Below are 18577 nucleotides of genomic sequence, written 5' to 3'. Positions count from 1 at the left end.
CCCCTCTGATCTTTGAATGGGGCAATGGAATCATTTATGCCCAGTCAGAGAAGACGGGCATGGGGACATCAGGAAGAGGAGGCAGCTATCCAGCCCCTGGAGTCTTTCAATTAGATTGTGGTTGATCCGTATCTCACCTCTGTTTTCCGTAGTTGCCCTCTATCCGTTAATACCCTGAACTAACTAACAACTACTAACTAACTAACTGTTAAAGCTCCCATTGACCCCCAGCTTCCATAGCCTTTTGGAGGAGAGAATTCTAGATTTCCCCTGCCCTTTGTGTGGGAAGATGTTTCCTGCTATAGCCCTAGATTGGCCTGGCTCCAACTTTAAAATGTTCCCTTGTTCTTGATTCCCTCCCCCGTCCCCCCGCAACCACCAGAGGAAATAATTGCCCTTCAGCCAACTCCTATTGGATCCCTCAAACACTGTAAACACTTCAACTAGATCACCCATTCACCTTGTAAACTGGGTGCCAGTGGACGTTAGTGTGCAACCTGTCCTCATAAATTAATCCCCGTCTGAAAGGTGCTAAAAAAAAACATCAGAGTAGAACGTACTGAGCAGAATGAGACCATTCAGCCGTCTAGTCTGTGCTGGCTCTTTCGAAGAGCAATGCAGTTAGTCCCATTCCCCACCCCCCCCTCCCGCTCTTTCTGCAAAACCCCTGCAATTTTTTTATTCATCCCTATTTACCCAATTCCCGTTCTGAAAGGCTCCTATTGAATCCGCACGACAGAGTATCAGAGTATCTCAGAAAACAGTCCATCAGAGTATCTGGAAACAAACAGAAATGCACAAAAGCCAAAATGCTGCGGGTGCTGGAAACCTGGAATAAAAATAACGAGTTAACGTTTGGAGTCTGTCTGACTCTTCTTCAGAGGACTCGAAACGTCAACTCTGTCTCTCTCTGTCTCTCTGTCTCTCCACAGATGCTACCAGACCTGCTGAGGGTTTGTTTCCCCCCCCGCCCCCCCAAGGAAAAATGTTCTCACATAAAAATGTACAAACGATTTGAGGGAGATGGTAATTCTTTATGTTTTTTTGGGGGGGTTGGGTAAAGAGTTTTGCCTTTTGATGGGAGTTTTATCCAATGAGGTGCACAACTACATCCTCACCACAAGTGTCAATGCTGGAAATCTGAAGGCTAAAAGCGGAAAAGGAGAAAATTGCAGCAAACGCTGTCTTGTCAATGCTCGCACCGGTCCAGGGTTAACTTAGACAACAAGGCAAGGGATTCAAAATCTCCTAAACGAGGGTTAATGCGTTGTGTGGGTAAGTGCGGAGCCTGCAGAGGGCAGGTTGGATTGCACACAAGTTAATTCCTTGCTGGTCTCTCTCTCTCTCTCTCTCCTCTCTCTATCCAGTGTGAGTTGGGGGCGGATCGGTACAGTTTATCTGCACCGAGAGGGGGAGAGAGAGAGAGAGGGAGAGGGAGACAGAGGGAGAGACAGAGGGAGAGGGAGACAGAGGCTGTGAACAGTCGGCGGAGGCAGAGAGATAATAAAAAAAACCCTCAAACCCCCAAAGTGCTGGTGGCTCCGGGTGGCTGAAATTGATCAGGGGAGGGAAAGGAGACCCGGGTGAAATTTTACAAGGGCACCTACATCCTGCTCCGAGACAGGAGGAGGAGGAGGAGGAGGAAGAGGGGAGGGGGGGTGGAGGGGTGGGGGGGGTGTTTGGGGTGGGTGGGGGGTGGGGTGGGGGGGTGAAATAAAGGAAAAAGAAAGCTTCGCCCCCAGCAGCCAGGCAGCACCGTCTACAGCTCGGATCCTGATCCAGAGAAATCCCTGTGCATCCTCCTCCCCGAGTCTATCCCTCTGTGTGTGTCTGTGTGTGTCCTTTCCCATCATGTCCAAGCTCTCTCTGCTCTTGCTGTGCCTGCTGGTCCCCAGCCTGTGCGACATTGTGTCGGTAAGTGACACCTCAGCTGTTTTGTTAAGGAAATTATGTTACGACTGGGAGGGGACGGGCTGAAATGTTTGCTGCAGTTTTGTGTTGAGAATGGAAGGTTCTTTTTGTTTTACAAGGAGAGCGGGGGTTGGGTGATTCTTTATATATATTTTTGTTGTTGTTGTTTTGCAAACTGTTACAGTGCCGTTGCTTTCCTGACACAAGTGGCAATTATTTCATGCCTTTGATTTGCATCTTATTTTACATTTAAAATAAACCCCAGGGACCCTGCTCCGCAGAGCCAGGTAGCTGCAGTCCCAGGTGTGTCGATCATTGCTGGCATTTTTATTTTACTGTGTGTGTGAAGCACTTTTTTCATCCAGAGATGAATCATTTTTTTTTGAAGGGAGAGAGGATCCCGGCTTCAGTTCTCCCATTCTTTCTTTCTCACCCTCCTCCTTTTCTTTCTCTCGACTCCTCTCCTCCCTTAACCTTCTCTCTCTCTCATCCCTTCTTCTCTCATGCCTTCTCCTTCTATCCCTCATCGCTTCTTCAGTCGTCCTTTCCCCTTCTCCATCTTCCATCCCTTCTCCTCTCTCACATCCCTTCTTCTCTCTCTCTCTTTCTCTCTCTTAGCCCCCGACTCGCTCTTGTCTCCTCTCACCCTCTGATCCTGCTTCACATGCACTTTATTGGAATGCTATTTCTCGGCTGTGTGAGGTTTCTGGTTAGAGTGTCATTTTCTTTATTTCGAAGTTGTTAACCTTTTGGTTTGCCATGAATAGTTTGAAGGTGTGCATGTCGCTTGGAGAGTTTTCTTTATTAGCACTGGGGATTGTCTCTCAGTGAATGTATATCATGCTGATTGGTGAACAATGTACTAAGAAAGCTGCGCTGAGCGAGAATATATTGAAACCTCATGTTTGGTATGAACTATGATGGTGATGTCTGTGTGCCAGTGATGATTCAATGGTTAGCACTGTTACCCTTAGAGTCAGAAGGTAGTGGGCTTAAAGTCCCACTCCAGAGACATAGTCTAGGCTGACGTCTTAGTGCAGAAAATGTAGCCTTGCACTGAGGTGCCATCTTTTAGATAAAATGTTAATCTGAGGTCTTGTCTGCCCTCTTAGGACATATAAGATCCCAGGTCACTATTTTGCAGAAGGGCTGAGTTGTTATCCCTGGTGGCCTGGCCAATATTTATCCCTCAACCAACGTCACTAAAACAGATAATCTGGTCATTATACTGGCACAGACATGATGGGCCAAATGGCCTCCTTCTGTACCATGAATTTTCTATGATTTCTATGATAATCCCAGCAGTGTGGGAGCTTTCTGTGTGCCAATTGGCCGCCACGCTTCCCCACATTACAACAGTGACCACACTTCAAGGAGTACAAAGCATCTTGGGGCATCCTGAGGTCATGAAAGATGCCATAGAAATGCTATTTTTCCTCTGCTGAAATATGAGGAGAGTTAGAACTGTGTCCCCCATCCCCCCCCACCCCCACCAACACCTCCAAAAAAATTAAAGTTAATAAAAATTTGAATACGTAATGGCAACCCTGGAATAGCAAAGCAGTGTTTTGGTCTAATGACGCTGGTGCCGATTCCTGCTGGCTGAAATTATAGTGGAATCCTGATTCGAATGGAAATCAAGATATCTGGATCTAAATACAGAGTTTGTGAGGTCTAAATGGACCAATTAAATGTTACGTTTAAAAAAAATTAATATCCAACAAAGTCCCATTTGAGAGACTGATGTCATTCTTCTTGGGACAGTCCAGTGATGACTGACTGGATCTTTGTGAAATAAATGACTAGGCTGCTCTATATATATACACACATATATACATATATATTTAGAGAGAGAGAGAGAGAGCTAAATGTTATCCACTAAGTGTATTTCTCTGACTGGCTCCCTGTGTGCATAATATACTGATGTTTAATTCAGGCATATAATTCAAGCCTCAATTGCACCACCAGATGATTCATGTCTGAGGAAGTAGAGGCACAATTGAACTGGCTCCGATCCAATGTTACTGTACTCTAGTTGACCTCAATAACCCATGTTTTATGATCCTGTGTGGGCTATGTTATGTGAGCAAGTGTCTATATTTCAGTCCCACCTGTAGCCTATAAAAGAGATCAAAATCTGTTTATTACATCTGTAGCAACCCACCTGAGGCAAAACCGTGAAACACGTAACAAATCCCTCGCCCGTTAAACTGTTCCAAAGCTGCTGGGAGGAGGTATCTTCCCACACTTTTTAACCCCTCACATCTGCGTTAGCCTCTTCCATCACGCTTGAAGCGAAGGGAAATGGGCGGTGGGCCCCACCAGACTGACCTGGGGCAGGGGCCCACTTTAAGACTCCTTGTGATTTGTGGTTGCATTTTACTGTACGCAAAGTTTCTCTCTGCAGCTGGCTATGTATTGATTAACCTGTAGCCTTAATCCTGCAGGCACACTGTGCAGCGGTACAGCATTAGCACCTTCTCCGAGTGGTCACCACTGATGCAAAACAAATAAAAAGTGCCTGAAAAGAGAGATCAGAAACCAGTCTGACACCAGAGAGTAACTGGAAGGTTGTAACCTCATAACAGTTGTGTATCTCAGTGCAGTGACTCCCAGCCTTTGCATGTTATTTCAATTTTAAACCTATTATGTGGAGGAAGGCATATATGTTTACATAGTAATATGATTTAGATGCGAATGTTCTATCCACAATTCGGCAACTCTTCCTTATTCTGTTTCTGGAAGGTCCTTTTATGATCATTAAAAATTATAATTTGCCTTGCTGGTCCTCTTTAATCTTCTCCCTTCCTCTTCTGAAGCCACTGATCAGTGTCGGAGAGGCATCGGTATTCACTGCTTCATCCCTCCCTCATGCTATTTACAAAGTGAGGAGGGAGGGAAAGGATTGATTTGTGTAACAACACTGTAAACATGCTCTTTTTGGATGCATTCATGCTCTTGCTGTATACAGTGACCAGTGGAGGTCTTCACTTCTCCCCAACAATTCGACCACAAAAGGCATCACAGACAAGCCTCACTATATATCCACATAGGAATATGTTTCAGCAAAACGGTCACAAATTACTTTAGGAGGAGGTGATGGCACAGTGGTATTGTCACTAGACTAGTATTCCAGAGACCCAGGGTATTGCTCTGGGGACCCGGGTTTGAATCTTACCACAGCAGATGGTGGAATTTGAATTCAATAAAAATCTGGGATTAAAAGTTTGATGGTGAGCATGAAACTATTGCTAATAATAATAAAAACAAAAAATTGCGGATGCTGGAAATCCAAAACAAAAACAGAATTACCTGGAAAACTGAGTTTTTCCAGGTAATTCTGTTTTTGTTATGAAACTATTGCTGATTGTCATAAAAACCCACCTGGTTCTGCTGTCTTTACCTGGTCTGGCTTACGTTTGACTCCAGATCCACAGCAATGTGGTTGATCCTTAAAATGCCCTCTCAACAAGGGCAATTAGGGATGGGCAATAAATGCTGGCCCAGCCAGCGATGCGCACCTCCCAAGAATGAATAAAAAAAGAAACTAGGAGCAGGAAGCCTGGCTAACTTTCCACCTGCAGTCAAGTGCCAATCTGGCCTATTGTAAAAGACCCTACAACCATCTTGGCTAAGATTAGCAAATTCGTCACAGGCAAGGAATCGACCCTGGGCTTCACTAGGCTGCGTGGCTCAGTTACATGCTGCCTTACCTCATCAGGGCTTTTACGTACAAAAGGTGTCAGCCTTGGTTCAGTTGATAACACTCTCACCATCACTGAGTCAGCAAGGCTATGGGTTCAAGCCCCACTCTTAATGCATTGACAGAGGTGACGAAGCATTAAAATGAGGCACTGTGTGCCGTCTCAGGTGGATATGAAAGATCCCATGGTATTATTTTGAAGAAGAGGAAGGGAGTTCATTCTGGCCTATATTTAACTATCAAACAACACACAAGAGCAAATTCCCTGGGTAATGTCTCATTTCTGTTCTCACTACCTGTAAAGTGACTGCTGCCTTTCTTAAATTACAATAAATTACACGTGAAGTTACACTTTTAAGAAACACTCCATTGACTGTAAAGCACATTGGGACATCCTAATGTGGAAAATGTTATATAAGGTCAAGTTTTCCTTCTTTTCTAAAGCAAAATGCAGGGGGCTGGTGAAAGACAGAATGAGTACTTTAATTAAATTCATATTTAATAGAATTTGTGCTGAATAGGCAAGTTTTAAACCTGCAAACCCGATAACTCTGTAGATAACTGTAAACGTGAAGATTAATGTAAAGAGATGGGCCCGGAGACAACTAACTATACAGACAGACTCAAAAGCTATGACCATCTTTACAAATTAAAAATGTGGACAAGCGGTATAGTTCTCCTGTGAGAGCTGCTCCAATCCATTAACAGTCTCAGCTTTCATTTGATTTACACTGTCGTTTGTGTTTAATTGGAATATCTGTAAATGCCTAGGGGGTGGCGGGGGGGAAAATCAATCTCAACCTTTCTGGGATTAAATGAGCAAAAACTGTGATTCTTATTAAGGTTTCAAATATGCAAACTCACGACAGTACCAGACATGTCAGCTCGCTCGATAGCAGATTGGAGAAATCCACCATTTGCCCAGTGGATTTTTACCAGTCAATCATATGTAAACAGGGGTCGGCATTGATTTTTGTTTTGCTTTTAAGTGTTTACAGCAACAATGACTTGCATTTAAACTCTTGCATCCAAGATTCTGTTGCCTGCATCCTAACTCATTCCTGGTCCTCTTTGCCCAGCACCCCCGTTATGCTCTCTGACCTACATGAGCTCTTGGCCCGACAATGCCTGCATCTTAAAATTCTCATCTTCGTGTGCAGATTCCTCTCCCTCCCTACCTCTGTAACCTCATCCAACCTTACAACCCTCCAAGATCGCTGTGTTCCTCCAACTCTGGCCCCTTGGGGAATTCCACCTCTTTTTAGCCATCGAGACCCTAAGCTCTGGAGTTCCCTTCCCTAAATCTCTCCCGCTCTTTCCCTCTCTCGCTCCTTTTAAGATACTCCTTAAGGCCTACCTCTCTGACCAGGCTTTTGGTTATCTGTACGAATACCTCCTCATGTGGCTTGGTGTCAAATTTTGTTTGATAATTGCTCCTATGAAGCACCTTGGGACGTTCTAATACATTAAAGGTGCTATATAAATGCAAGCTGTTACGTAGCATCTTTTAACGGAAAAAGAACATTGCAAAATACTTCCCAGAAATGAAATGACACTGAGTTACGAAAGGTGTTGGGAGGCTAAGGAAACGAGATGGACTTTTGGAGGGTTTGTAGAAAGGAGTGAGAGGTGATGGCGGCTAAAGGAGTGAATTCAAGAAAATGTAGTCGAGGCAACTAAAGGCCCTTCTCCCAATTGGGAAAGGGGGAGACAGTGGAAATACAGGTCGGGTTAGTATCAGTGGACAGAAGGGACTACAGCAGGTTGAAAGTAACGGGAACTTGCATTAATGTAGCACTGTCCATGACCTCAGGATGTCCCAGTGCACCTTCCAGTCAATAAAGCACTTTGAGTCTGGATGCGATTATAATGCAGAGAAACACAGCAGCCAGTTTTCACACAACTAGGTCCTACAATCAGAAATGATTTAAATGACAAGAAAGTCTGATTTTAGTGATGTTGGTTGGGGGGATAATCAGGACATTGGGGAGAACTCCCATGCTCTTCCTTAAGTAGCGCAAGGAGAGACAGGGCCTTAGTTTAATGTCTCATTTGAAAGCAGCTATAACAGTGCAGCAGTCCCTCCGTACTAGCAGTGAGGCATTGGCCTTTGAATGAAGAAGTGTTTCCTATTCTCTCCTGAATGGTTTGGCTCTGATTTTAAGGTTATCTCCCCTTGTGTGAGACATCCCAGACCAGAGGGTAAAAATATTCTCTCCGTCTGGCTTATCAGTTCTTTTCAGAGCCCAAAACATCTCAATGAAATCATCCCTTAACCTTTTGTAGTCCAGGGAATGCAAACCAAGTTCATGTAATCATTCATAATCTAGTCACTTAAGTCCTGGTAACATTCTGGTAAACCTACGCTGCACCCATTTCAAGGTCCTATTCTAAGGTCCAGTACCCAGAACTGTACACAATACACCAGATGTGGTCTAACAGGGCTTTGCGCAGCTGTCATAATTACATGTTATCCTGCTTGTCCATACTTAACGTGAGCTACTCAGACAGCACAGAGACACTCAAGGGGGTGAAGGGAGTGATGGAGTAGAGCTGGGTGCATTATCAACGTACATGTAGAAACCAGTCCCACGACAGTGGGTGATGTTAGTGGGGAAGAGGAATTAATGACGGTGAGGAAGAGGAGGTGGTAAAGTTTGGAGGTTTGGAGGGTTCCTGTTGTAAGTGTGTGGAGTTAGGACTAGGAGGAGATATTCACTGAAATGTCACAACTGGAATTTCAATCAAAGCTAATGAAGAGTTTGAAATTAGCGCAGAGTTTGACATGTCAAAGCATTTCACATAATAAATTACTTCTGAGCTCCATTGACTGTGATGCGGAAAACAAAAATTCCTTTCAATGTGTACACTGGCGGCAGAAAAATTATGGGTTTCATCCCTCCAAATATGGCCTATATCAGGAAAGGCTATTTTAAACTGTGCCCATTGAATTACTGGTGGTTACAAGTTGCGGTCACACTACAGGCCCGATGGGGTCTCAATGACAGGCTTCCTTTCCGAAAGGACAATCATGAACCAGTTGGATTTTCACAGCTTCATAGCCACTGATACAGGGCTTTCATTTCAGACATTTTTAAACTGAACTCAAATTCTTAAAGTACTCCTTACTTTATCCTCCCTCCTTTACTTTCCATACTTCCCCCTTTCTCCCTTCACACTTCCCCCTCTCCGCTTTCTCTCTTCACACTCCCTCCTTCTCTTTGTCCCTCCTAATTCCTCATCTCTCTTACTTCCCTACTTCTTCCTCCCTTTCTCTCCCTCCACTTCCTCGTTTCCTTTCTCTCCCCTACACCTTCTTTCCGACTCTCTCTCTCTCTCTCCCTCGCTCCCTACTTCCCCTCCCTTTCTCACCTACGTTTTCCTTCCCTCTTTTCTCCCTTTCCCATCGTTTCGTTGATAATTTGCTCTTGTGCCATCCTGGAATTAGAAATATTTCACAGCCTGACCAACGTCGAGCTTTTTTATCTTTAGAAAATTCTTTTTACTGAGACTGTAAATTCTAGCATTTTCCATGAATTGGTCTCTGATTGAAAATAGATTTGATCAATACACTGACCTTTGCATCTAAGAGAAGCTGGATTGGCAATGCCAGTTTCTTAAGCACACTGTTTGAAATGTTTGGTTGCATCCACAGGAAGTTGATGTAAATTGTGAGATAATTTGCAGACTGGGTCAGGGAGAAAATTAGCCTCATTTCTCATAGCTTGAACAATCCAGCTCTTGACCTACTGACTCTGCACATAATATCACATTCAGAGTCTTAAACACTGGCTATTGGGCCCACGAATAGACGCTTTGAGGAGCAGCAGTGCTTCTGAATTGCCTGTGTGTGAGTATTAGTTGTAGCTCAAACCCAGTGACTGGCTGTGTTTTCTTGCACTCTGAATCCCCCTTCTGTTTCAAGGATCATGCGCAGCTAAATTAGATGTTTCACTTCACTCTTGCCAATTCTGTTGGAAGCCAAAAAGTATCACACACACAAGCAGGAGGCAGAGAAAGGGTTGTACATACCTGCAAAGGTTGATTTCTGTGGGGGTGTCTATAGGTTTCTGCGCCTAGATTTCTGCACTCATCTCTGGTCACTTGTGCGCATAGCCAGTGATGCTGCCGCGCACACACACAGCCACTGCAGCATACCCTGTTATCTCCCCACATCCTAAAGCACAATCCTCAGTTTATTCACTTACGTGTCATCAGTCCATTTGGCCCAACTGGTCTTTGCTCATGTTTCTACTTCACACAAGCCTCCTCCAACTCTAATTTCCTCTTCTCCCCCTCCCCCTCATGTATCAATGCTACTTCAGTCAATCCATGTGGCCGTGACTTCCAAATCTTCATCACTCTGTGTGTATAGAAATCCCTCCAAAATTCTCCGTTTGATCTTCAATCTATTGACAGCTGTTCTGGACTCGCTCACAAGTGGAAACTGTTCCTCCACATCCCCCTAACTGCATAATTACTGAGCGAGAGCCCTGCTGGGGGTTTAACCTATGACCTTTTGGCCCCGTGTCCAGCAGCAAATCGAGCAATTTGCAGGAACGCAGATTGTCCCCATGTGTATCAGATGCCTGACTGGAAGAAGATAGGGGAGTGGTGTGGTGGGGGGGTGGGGGTGGAGGGGTCAGTAGGGAAAGGTCAACACAGATATCGTGAATGACTGCATTAAAGGATTGAGACTGGGAATTTCAAAACCCAATAATGTTGGTTTAAAGACATTCACTAACTGGGCCTGGCAATACAACCCACAGCTCAAAGCCATTCATTTCTTTTGCTGCTTTGCTAATTTCCATATCGGAGCTAGAACCATTGCCACTTAAGTTTGAAATGAAGAGAAGGTTGAGAGGAGATTCGATAGGGTTCAAAATCATGGACAGTGTAGACAGGGAGAGACTCTTCCCATTGGCAGAAATGTCAAGGGCACTGAGTTAAGGTGATTGGCAAAAGAACCATAGGCAACCTGAGGAAAATCTTTTTTACGCAGTGGTGATTAGGGTCTGTAATCCAAAAGGGAATTGGATAGCTGAAGAAAGAACACTTGCAGGGCTGGGGGGGGGGGGTCTGAATTCCATTTTCATGGAGCTAGTATGGACCAAATGGCCTCCTTCTGTGCTGTGCCCTATCAATGGTTCTGTGGCAAACTCCAGTCCACTCTGCAGATGTTTAAGTTTCCTCGCTGTTTATAACTTTAGACCTATACAAGATGGAATTTGGTCCAATGGTTTGTTGAGATTGAAACAGGGGTTGCTTGTTGAGGGTCAGTGAAGGGGGAGGGGTGGAAACTATACAAGGCACTAGTTAGACCACACCTAGAATACTGTGAACAGTTTTGGTCCCCTTATCTGAGGAAAGATATACTGGCATTGGAGGCAGTCCAGAGAAGGTTCACTAGGTTGATTCTGGGTATGGGGGGATTTTCTTATGAGGAGAGGTTGAGTAGGTTGGGCCTGTACTCATTGGAGTTTAGAAGAATGAGAGGTGACCTTATTGAAACATATAAGATCCTTAGGCGGCTTGACAGGGTAGATACTATAAGGTTGTTTCCCCTTGTGGGAGAGTCTAGGACCAGAGGGCATAATCTCAGAATAAGGGGGTGCCCATTTAAAACAGAGATGAGGAGGAATTTCTTCTCTCAGAGAGTAGTCAATCTGTGGAACCCTTTACCGCAGAGGGCTGTAGAGGCTGGGTAATTAAGTGCATTCAATGCAGAGATAGACAGATTTTTATTCAGTAAGGGAATTAAGGGTTATGGGGAAAAGGCAGGAAAGTGGAGTTGAGGATTATCAGATCAGCCATGATCTCATTGAATGACAGAGCAGACTCGATGGACCGAGTGGCCTACTTCTGCTCCTATGTCTTATGGGCTAATATGTGCTCCCGTTTTTCCTGGGAAACTGGCTTTTGACCTCTGTTTGCTTTTCCAGGATGGTCTAATCCATTATGGGGAAGAGGGGATGCAGGGGTTGGTGGGGGGTGCAGGCAGGTGGGGAGCTGCGGAGGAGGTGGGGCGGCGAGGGAGTCTTGTTGCTTGATGTTATCTGAAATTAGGTTTACTTCCACTGAAGTGTTACCTCCTGTCAGGGTGTGTGACGTGCTGGGCAGGTTCACAGTATGCGGTGTGCATGGTACTTGAGAGCTGGACTGGTTGTGTTAGGGTTTCAGGGTGAAAGGGTCACATCAAAGAAAATCAATTCAGATCCTCTCCTTCTCTGGGCCACAGAGGATTTACAACCTTCTGGGAATATCCAGGAATTTAAATGTAATCTCCTTGATACTGTTGTGAGCAAAACCTGGAAGAAAGATCTAAGGGGACATTAGAAGCATTGTCATTTTTTCCCCCATTTTCTTCAAACATTTTTGCTTATCGATTGTAAGAAGATTGCGGGGAAGATGTTTGACCGACTGTCAAGAATGATCCAATTAAGCTAACAAAGAACCTAATTACTTTTCTATTGGCTGTGGGGAGGAGGGGAGGCACATGTTAAGTGACCAATGGCAGTTGAGTGTGTTGGGGGGCAGTGGGCAACTGCAGACAGGGGACCCTGTGATGCTTTCAGGAATATTTCATACCAGTAACCTGAGTTCCACAGACACCAGTGTCCCTGGACCATGCACAAATATATCTTTCATGTTTTTGCCAACTCAGCTGGGATCATCTAGTTCAGTGGTGCTCACTCAGGGAGTCTGACAAGTACTTTGACTTGTATGTTGTAGTCCGGAGCTATGGTGGAGGCTCCCACACTCATTCCATCACATGGTTGGCCAGGAATCTCTCCCATGCTTACTGCCTGCCATTGGCGTGTGTTGGAATGATTTGCAGGCTGATGATCAACATGTTTGGCCATGTTACAACACACCTTCCATGACCATCGAGTCCTGGGGTAGGACTTGAACCCAGAGCTTCTGGCTCAGAGGCAGGGACACTGCCCACTACACCACAAGGCCTCAGTAATTCCTAGGAATTGAAACCACGAGCTTCTGTCCTTGTCTGACATTGTTTCACAATGATTTCACAAATAATTATTCTCTGTGAATGGCATAAAGTTCTCACAGAATCACCAAATTGTTATGGTGCATGAGGAGGCCATTTGGCCCATCATGCCTGCACCGGCTCTCCGAATGAGCATTATGACTCAGTGCCATTCTCCTGCCTTTTCCCTGTAACCCTGCACATTGTTTCTATTTAAATAACCATCCAATGTCCTCTCGAATGCTTTGATTGAACCCGCCTCCACCACACTCCCAGGCAGTACATTCCAGACCCGAACCACTCGTTGTGTGAAAAAGTTTTTTTCTCACATGGCATTTGGTTCTTTTGCAAATCACTTTAAATCTGTGCCCTCTTGTCCTTGATCCTTTCATCTTTTCTCCTGTGATATATGGTAATCATTTCACCTTAGTGCTCGTATTCCATACATAGTCACTCCGTTTGGTGATATGTGAGGTGGTGGTATAGTTGTATTGTCACTACACTAGTAGTCCAGGTAATGCTCTTGGGGCCAAGGTTCATAATCCCACCACAGCAAATGGTGAAATTTGAATTCAATAAAAATCTGGAATTACAAGTCTGATGTTGACCACGAAACTATTGGTGTAAAAACCCATCTGGTTCACTAATTGCCATCCTTACCTGGTCTGGCCTACATGTGATTCTAGACCCACAGCAATGTGGTTGACTCTTAAATGGCCTCTGAACAAGGGCAATTAGGGATGGGCAATAAATGCTGGCCTGGCCAGTGACACCCACATCCCATGAATGAATAAATAACTAGAGGGCACAGATTCAAAATAATTGGCAAAAGGAGTAAAAGTGATGTGAGGAAGAATTTTTTCACCCAGATGGTGGTTGGAGCCTGGAATGAACTTCCTGAAAGGGTGATGGAGGCAGGTTCGATCAAGGTATTCAAAAGAGAATTGGATTGCTACCTGAAAAGAGAGAATGTGCAAGGTTACAGGGATAAGGCAGGAGAGAGGGACTAGATGGAATGCCCTCTCAGAGAGCCAGCACAGAATGGCCTCCTTCTGCACTGTAAAGATCCTGTGATTCTGTGAAATGATCCTGGGAAATGTCATGTTTGGTTTAATCTACATCCTGCTTGAAAATACATTTTGTAGACACTGCAGAAGTCAGCCTGTCATGAGCTGATGATTAATCCACATCCAGAGATTGATTAAATTTACCCACCACTTTATTGTATGCTAAGAGTAGCAGATTGGCTCGGTCTCTCCAGGAATTGAGGATAAACAGCCAGGAGAAAAATCATAGGAGCATTAAAAAATGTATGTTTTTAAAAAAATTTCCATTGAACATTTATTAGTTATAAAAATATTGAACTGTGGAGGGCATCACAGTCAAGACTGGTCACGTGTTCACAAAGGAACTTCCAGCGCAGGATACCGGGCAGGGGGTGAGAAACAGGAACGCTGGATGGTGCTTCTCCCACCGTGACACTGGGATACTAGGTCCAAATGCAGGTCTAATTCTCACTGAGATTGGCTCACTCAGGAGGATGGTATGGAGAGGCTCATTTGTCTCTGTTCTCTGGAGGACATGGTGTACTATCAATATTGAGACTTGCTCTTTTACTTCTCCACCCACAAGAAGAGTCACACGAACTTGAAACGTTAACTCTGTCTTTTTCTCCACAGATGCTGTCAGACCTGCTGAGTTTTTCCAGCACTTTTTGTTTTTGTGTAAGAGATTTAGCTGCTTTTGATTAGATCCAGAATCAGGGTGAGTCGGGGGAGTGAAAGAAGAAAAGGCAGAGGGTGATAAAGAGTGGCTTGATAAAACGATGACAGGGATGATGCTTCAAGCGAACCATAGAACAAGCGATAATGGGACAATAAGAAAAGATGGATCCAGAGGACCTGGCTGTGGTCTAGTTCAACTTATCCAGCATATTTCTTTTCCTTTTATTGAACCAGGGTGCTTTAAACAGTTAGACTGTGTTCAGGCATCCACAGCAATGGGCCAGAAGCCACATGTCGATAATAGATTGTTTAATCGTGGCCTTTCAGAGCATGAACTCTGCTTGCTGCTGGTGACTTTCTCCAGAGTCCGCAGGGGGTCATTGGCCATGGGTATATTCGGGAGAATGAATAAATAATCCTCTGTATTTAAGAACATAAGAAATAGGAGCAGGAGAATAGGCCCTGTGACCCCTTGAGCTTGCTGCACCATTCAGTATAATCACCTCAAATCCATTTTCCTGCCCGATCCACTGGCTCCCTTAGTGTCCAAAAATCCATCAGTCTCAGTCTTCAACATACTGACCAATGGGTCATCCACAACCCTGTGCGCTAGAGAATTCCAAAGATTCACAACCCTCTGAGTGAAGAAATCTCTCCATATCGCAGTTCTAAACGTATGACTCCTTATCCTGAGACTATTAGCCCTAGTTCCAGGCTCTCCCAACAGGAAGAACAGCCTCTCACCACTTATCGTGTTAAGCTCTCTAAGGACTTTATATGTTTCAGTGAGGTCATTTCTCATTCTTCTGAACTTGGAGTATATCGGCCCAGTCTACTCAATCCCTTGTGGGACAACACTCTCATCACAGGAATCAATCCAATTCAGCATCTGAGAGTCCCAGTTTTGGGGTGAAACTGATGCCCTCACCCCAAACAAAACATTCTGGAATCGATGAATCATCATTAATGTTGGGAAAATAAATAAAATGCTCCTAGGGACAGGAGGTGGCCATTCAGCCCCTCAAAGCCTGCTCTGCTGTTCAGTTCGAGCACGGCTGATCTGCATCTCCTCTATTTGTCCACCTTTGCTCCGTATCCCTTGATATCCTTTGCCTAACAAAAATTAATTGATCTCAGTTCTGACCCCCGACATCCAAAGTCTTTCTTTGGCAGAAGTTCCTACTAATGTAGAGAAAGTACCTCCAGATTTCTCCAGTGAATGGCTTAGCTCTAGTTTTAAGATTATGTAATGACCTGATTATTAATATATTCTAATAAGAATTTTTTTAAAATGGGAATAAGCTAGTCATCGGTAACTTTGAATAAAAACTCAGATGTCACCACAATGCTCATAGGAACAAGAGTAAGCAGCAATAAGCCTATTGGATTGGCAGAATACAAATCACTTTGGCTGAATTCATGCCATTCTGACCGGGTGTGCACCAGATTCTTTGCTTATTTGGAGATATGTGCACCTGAAAGATGTGCTGGTCTGTTGGATCAAATCAGAATGAATTGGACCTCCTCTGGGGGTACTGTAGACCCAGTCTCAACCCCCTGAAGGGTAGGTTTCAGTGACCTGTCTTTCTGTCATGTTCGAAGTCCACACAGATGAGTGGAGCCTGTTCCTTTTGCAATGAGACAGGTCAGCAGCAGTGGATGTGAAGGGTTTGTGTCCCATCTCAAACCCTGTGAGAAGAGGGCATTCATTGCCTTAAACTTAGAAGATGGAGATTGAACAGATTCCTTTTTTCAGAACCTTACACAAGGTGATGAATGTATAGCCAAGAGACACTGTGTGAGGGGACCTTGGAAATCCTCAGAGCAGTATGTTTCTAGGCACGAGTCTGTTCGTATCAGGAGGCTGATAATGGAGCAGTGAACGTTGGGGGCAAAGAGCTGTTGTTTGTGATGAGCATTTTAAACATGTCTTGTAAATGTGTTCTTTTTGAACACATTCATGTGTTTATAATGCCACTGCACACAAGGGCAATATCTCCCACCCCTTGTGATTTATCAGTGAGTTACAACAGGGGTTATGATAATTGATTACTATCCCACTGCAACTGCCAAGTCCAAATTACCAGTTTATCTATAACATATTAAAAATCTTAAATCTGTGTCTTTTTGCCAAGTTTTCCATTTTAAGTCTATAATGTAAATGCGTCACTCTGTTATGACATCCTCCCACCAGTGGTTTTGCTGTATTGTCACCACTGGTGGGCATGTAGAGTGTGACAGGTTTACACATAGATGTTTCATTATAAATACCAATATAGGAAATTGCAAAATGGAAGATAAAGACAAATACAACTTTAAATTTGGACTGAATTATACCTATACGACCAAATCAAATTATCCCTACCATCTAACTCCACTTCAACTGAAGACTACAACAAGAACAAATTGCATTTATATAGTGCCTTTAACATAATAAAATGTCCTAAGGTGCTTCACGGGAGATTTATAAAACAAAATGTGACACTGAGCCCACATAAGGAGATATTATGGCAGATCACCAATAACTTGGTCAGAGAGGTAGCTTTTAAAAAGCATCTTAAAGGACCAAAGAAAGGTAGAGAGGTAGAGAGTTTTAAGGAGGGAAATCCAGAGCTTGGGGCCTAGGCAATTGAAAATATGGCCTCCAGTGATGGAGTGATTAAAATCAGTGATGTGCAAGAGCTCAGAATTAGAGGAGTGCAGTTATCCCGGAGGGTTGTGGAGCTGGAGGAGGTTAACGAGGTAGGAATGGGCGAGGTCATGGAGGGATTTTAAAATAAGGATGAAAATTTTAAAATGAGGTGTTTTGTTGCTCAACTGGGAGCCAGTGTACGCCAATGATCACAGGGATGATGGGTGAATGGGGCTTGGTGTAAGGACACGAGCGTCAAGAGTTTAGGGTGGCCTCAAGTTTGTGGACTGCATTAAGTCTTGAATCCTGTGTGCAATGTAAGATCAACTAACCGGTATATTAGATTTGCCAGGAATGTTGCACATTCCTTATTTGGGTATCAACATTCCATGCCATCTAGTCACATGTGCAGCTGCACAACCCTACCACTAGACGGAGTCTCATAAGCTCCAGAGGCTTCAGATCCACACACCTCTACCTACAGCATCGCTGCAGGAGGCCTGTCTTACCCTACAAGGGCAATAACATATGAAGCTGTGTGTTTATGGTCCACGCTTCCTGCGAGCATCATTCTTCCTCCTTGTCACGCTCCTGATACAGGAGCTGGGCTGATAAGTTAGTATAATTATTTCATTTTTTTTTTATACATGCTCCACGAGCTTTTGTTTCTGATGAAAATGCAGCTGTTTTTACTATTATCTAATGAGATGGTATTTGTTCTGCGTAGGACACGGGTGACTATAATTGTGTGAATACAGGCATGACCAACGCCAGTCATGAGTCTTTAATTGATCATTTTAGTGGAATTTTGAATCTTGGCAATCCTCTGTAATAGGAAGCAGGAAATGCATTGTAAAAGACCAATGTTTGTCAAGCCAACTCCAGCCCCACTGTTCAATAGTTACATCATTTTTTTTTCATTCATTCACGGGATGTGGGCTTCGCTGGCTGGGCCAGCATTTATTGCCCATCCCTAGTTGCCCTTGAGAAGGTGGTGGTGAGCTGCCTTCTTGAATCGCTGCAGTCCATGTGGTGTAGGTACACCCACAGTGCTGTTAGGAAGGGAGTTCCAGGATTTTGACCCAGCGACAGTGAAGGGACGGTGATATATTTCCAAGTCAGGATGGTGAGTGACTTGGAGGGGAACTTCCAGGTGGTGGTGCTCCCATCTATCTGCTGCCCTTGTCCTTCTAGGTGGTAGTGGTCGTGGGTTTGGAGGTGCTGTCGAAGGAGCCTTGGTGAGTTCCTACAGTGCATCTTGTAAATGGTATATGTGCTGCTCATGCCCATAATGAAGGGCCCAGCACATTCTATAGTATTATAGACCAAAGTGAAATAACAAACCATTTGCGTACACCTTCTGAATTCCGCATCCTGCACCCGCACCCCTTCACTTCCATCCACCCATGACCATGTTCCCCCCAACTCCCCCTTCCAATCTCTGCAAACTGCTCCAGCGCTACAAACCTCAGCTACCTGCTTCCCTGCAATGTTGGTCAATGATTTCTCACCCTCTCATTGGTAGCTGTGCCTCTTGTTGTCGCGGCCATAAGCAGTAAACCTCTCGGGCTTTCTACCGCTCTCTTCCTTTCAGTTGATCCTAAAAACCTACCTCTTAA

The 18577-nt window shown here is 44.4% G+C and overlaps 1 protein-coding gene across 1 annotated transcript in view; it reads left to right on the top strand.

Annotated features, from left to right (window-relative positions):
• Positions 1-1421: 1421 nt before the first annotated feature.
• Positions 1422-18577, top strand: part of LOC144696111 (uncharacterized) — a 230647-nt gene continuing 213491 nt past the window's right edge. The window contains exon 1 of the mRNA XM_078567410.1: positions 1422-1914. Within this exon, the coding sequence (XP_078423536.1) occupies positions 1852-1914 (63 nt within the window). The 5' untranslated portion in view covers positions 1422-1851. The remainder of the gene's footprint in view (positions 1915-18577) is intronic.

The sequence above is a fragment of the Cetorhinus maximus genome, chromosome 21 (assembly GCF_964194155.1).
Source record: "Cetorhinus maximus chromosome 21, sCetMax3.hap1.1, whole genome shotgun sequence".
NCBI classification, from domain to species: Eukaryota; Metazoa; Chordata; class Chondrichthyes; order Lamniformes; family Cetorhinidae; genus Cetorhinus; species Cetorhinus maximus.
This window is presented reverse-complemented; position numbering and strand designations above follow the sequence as displayed.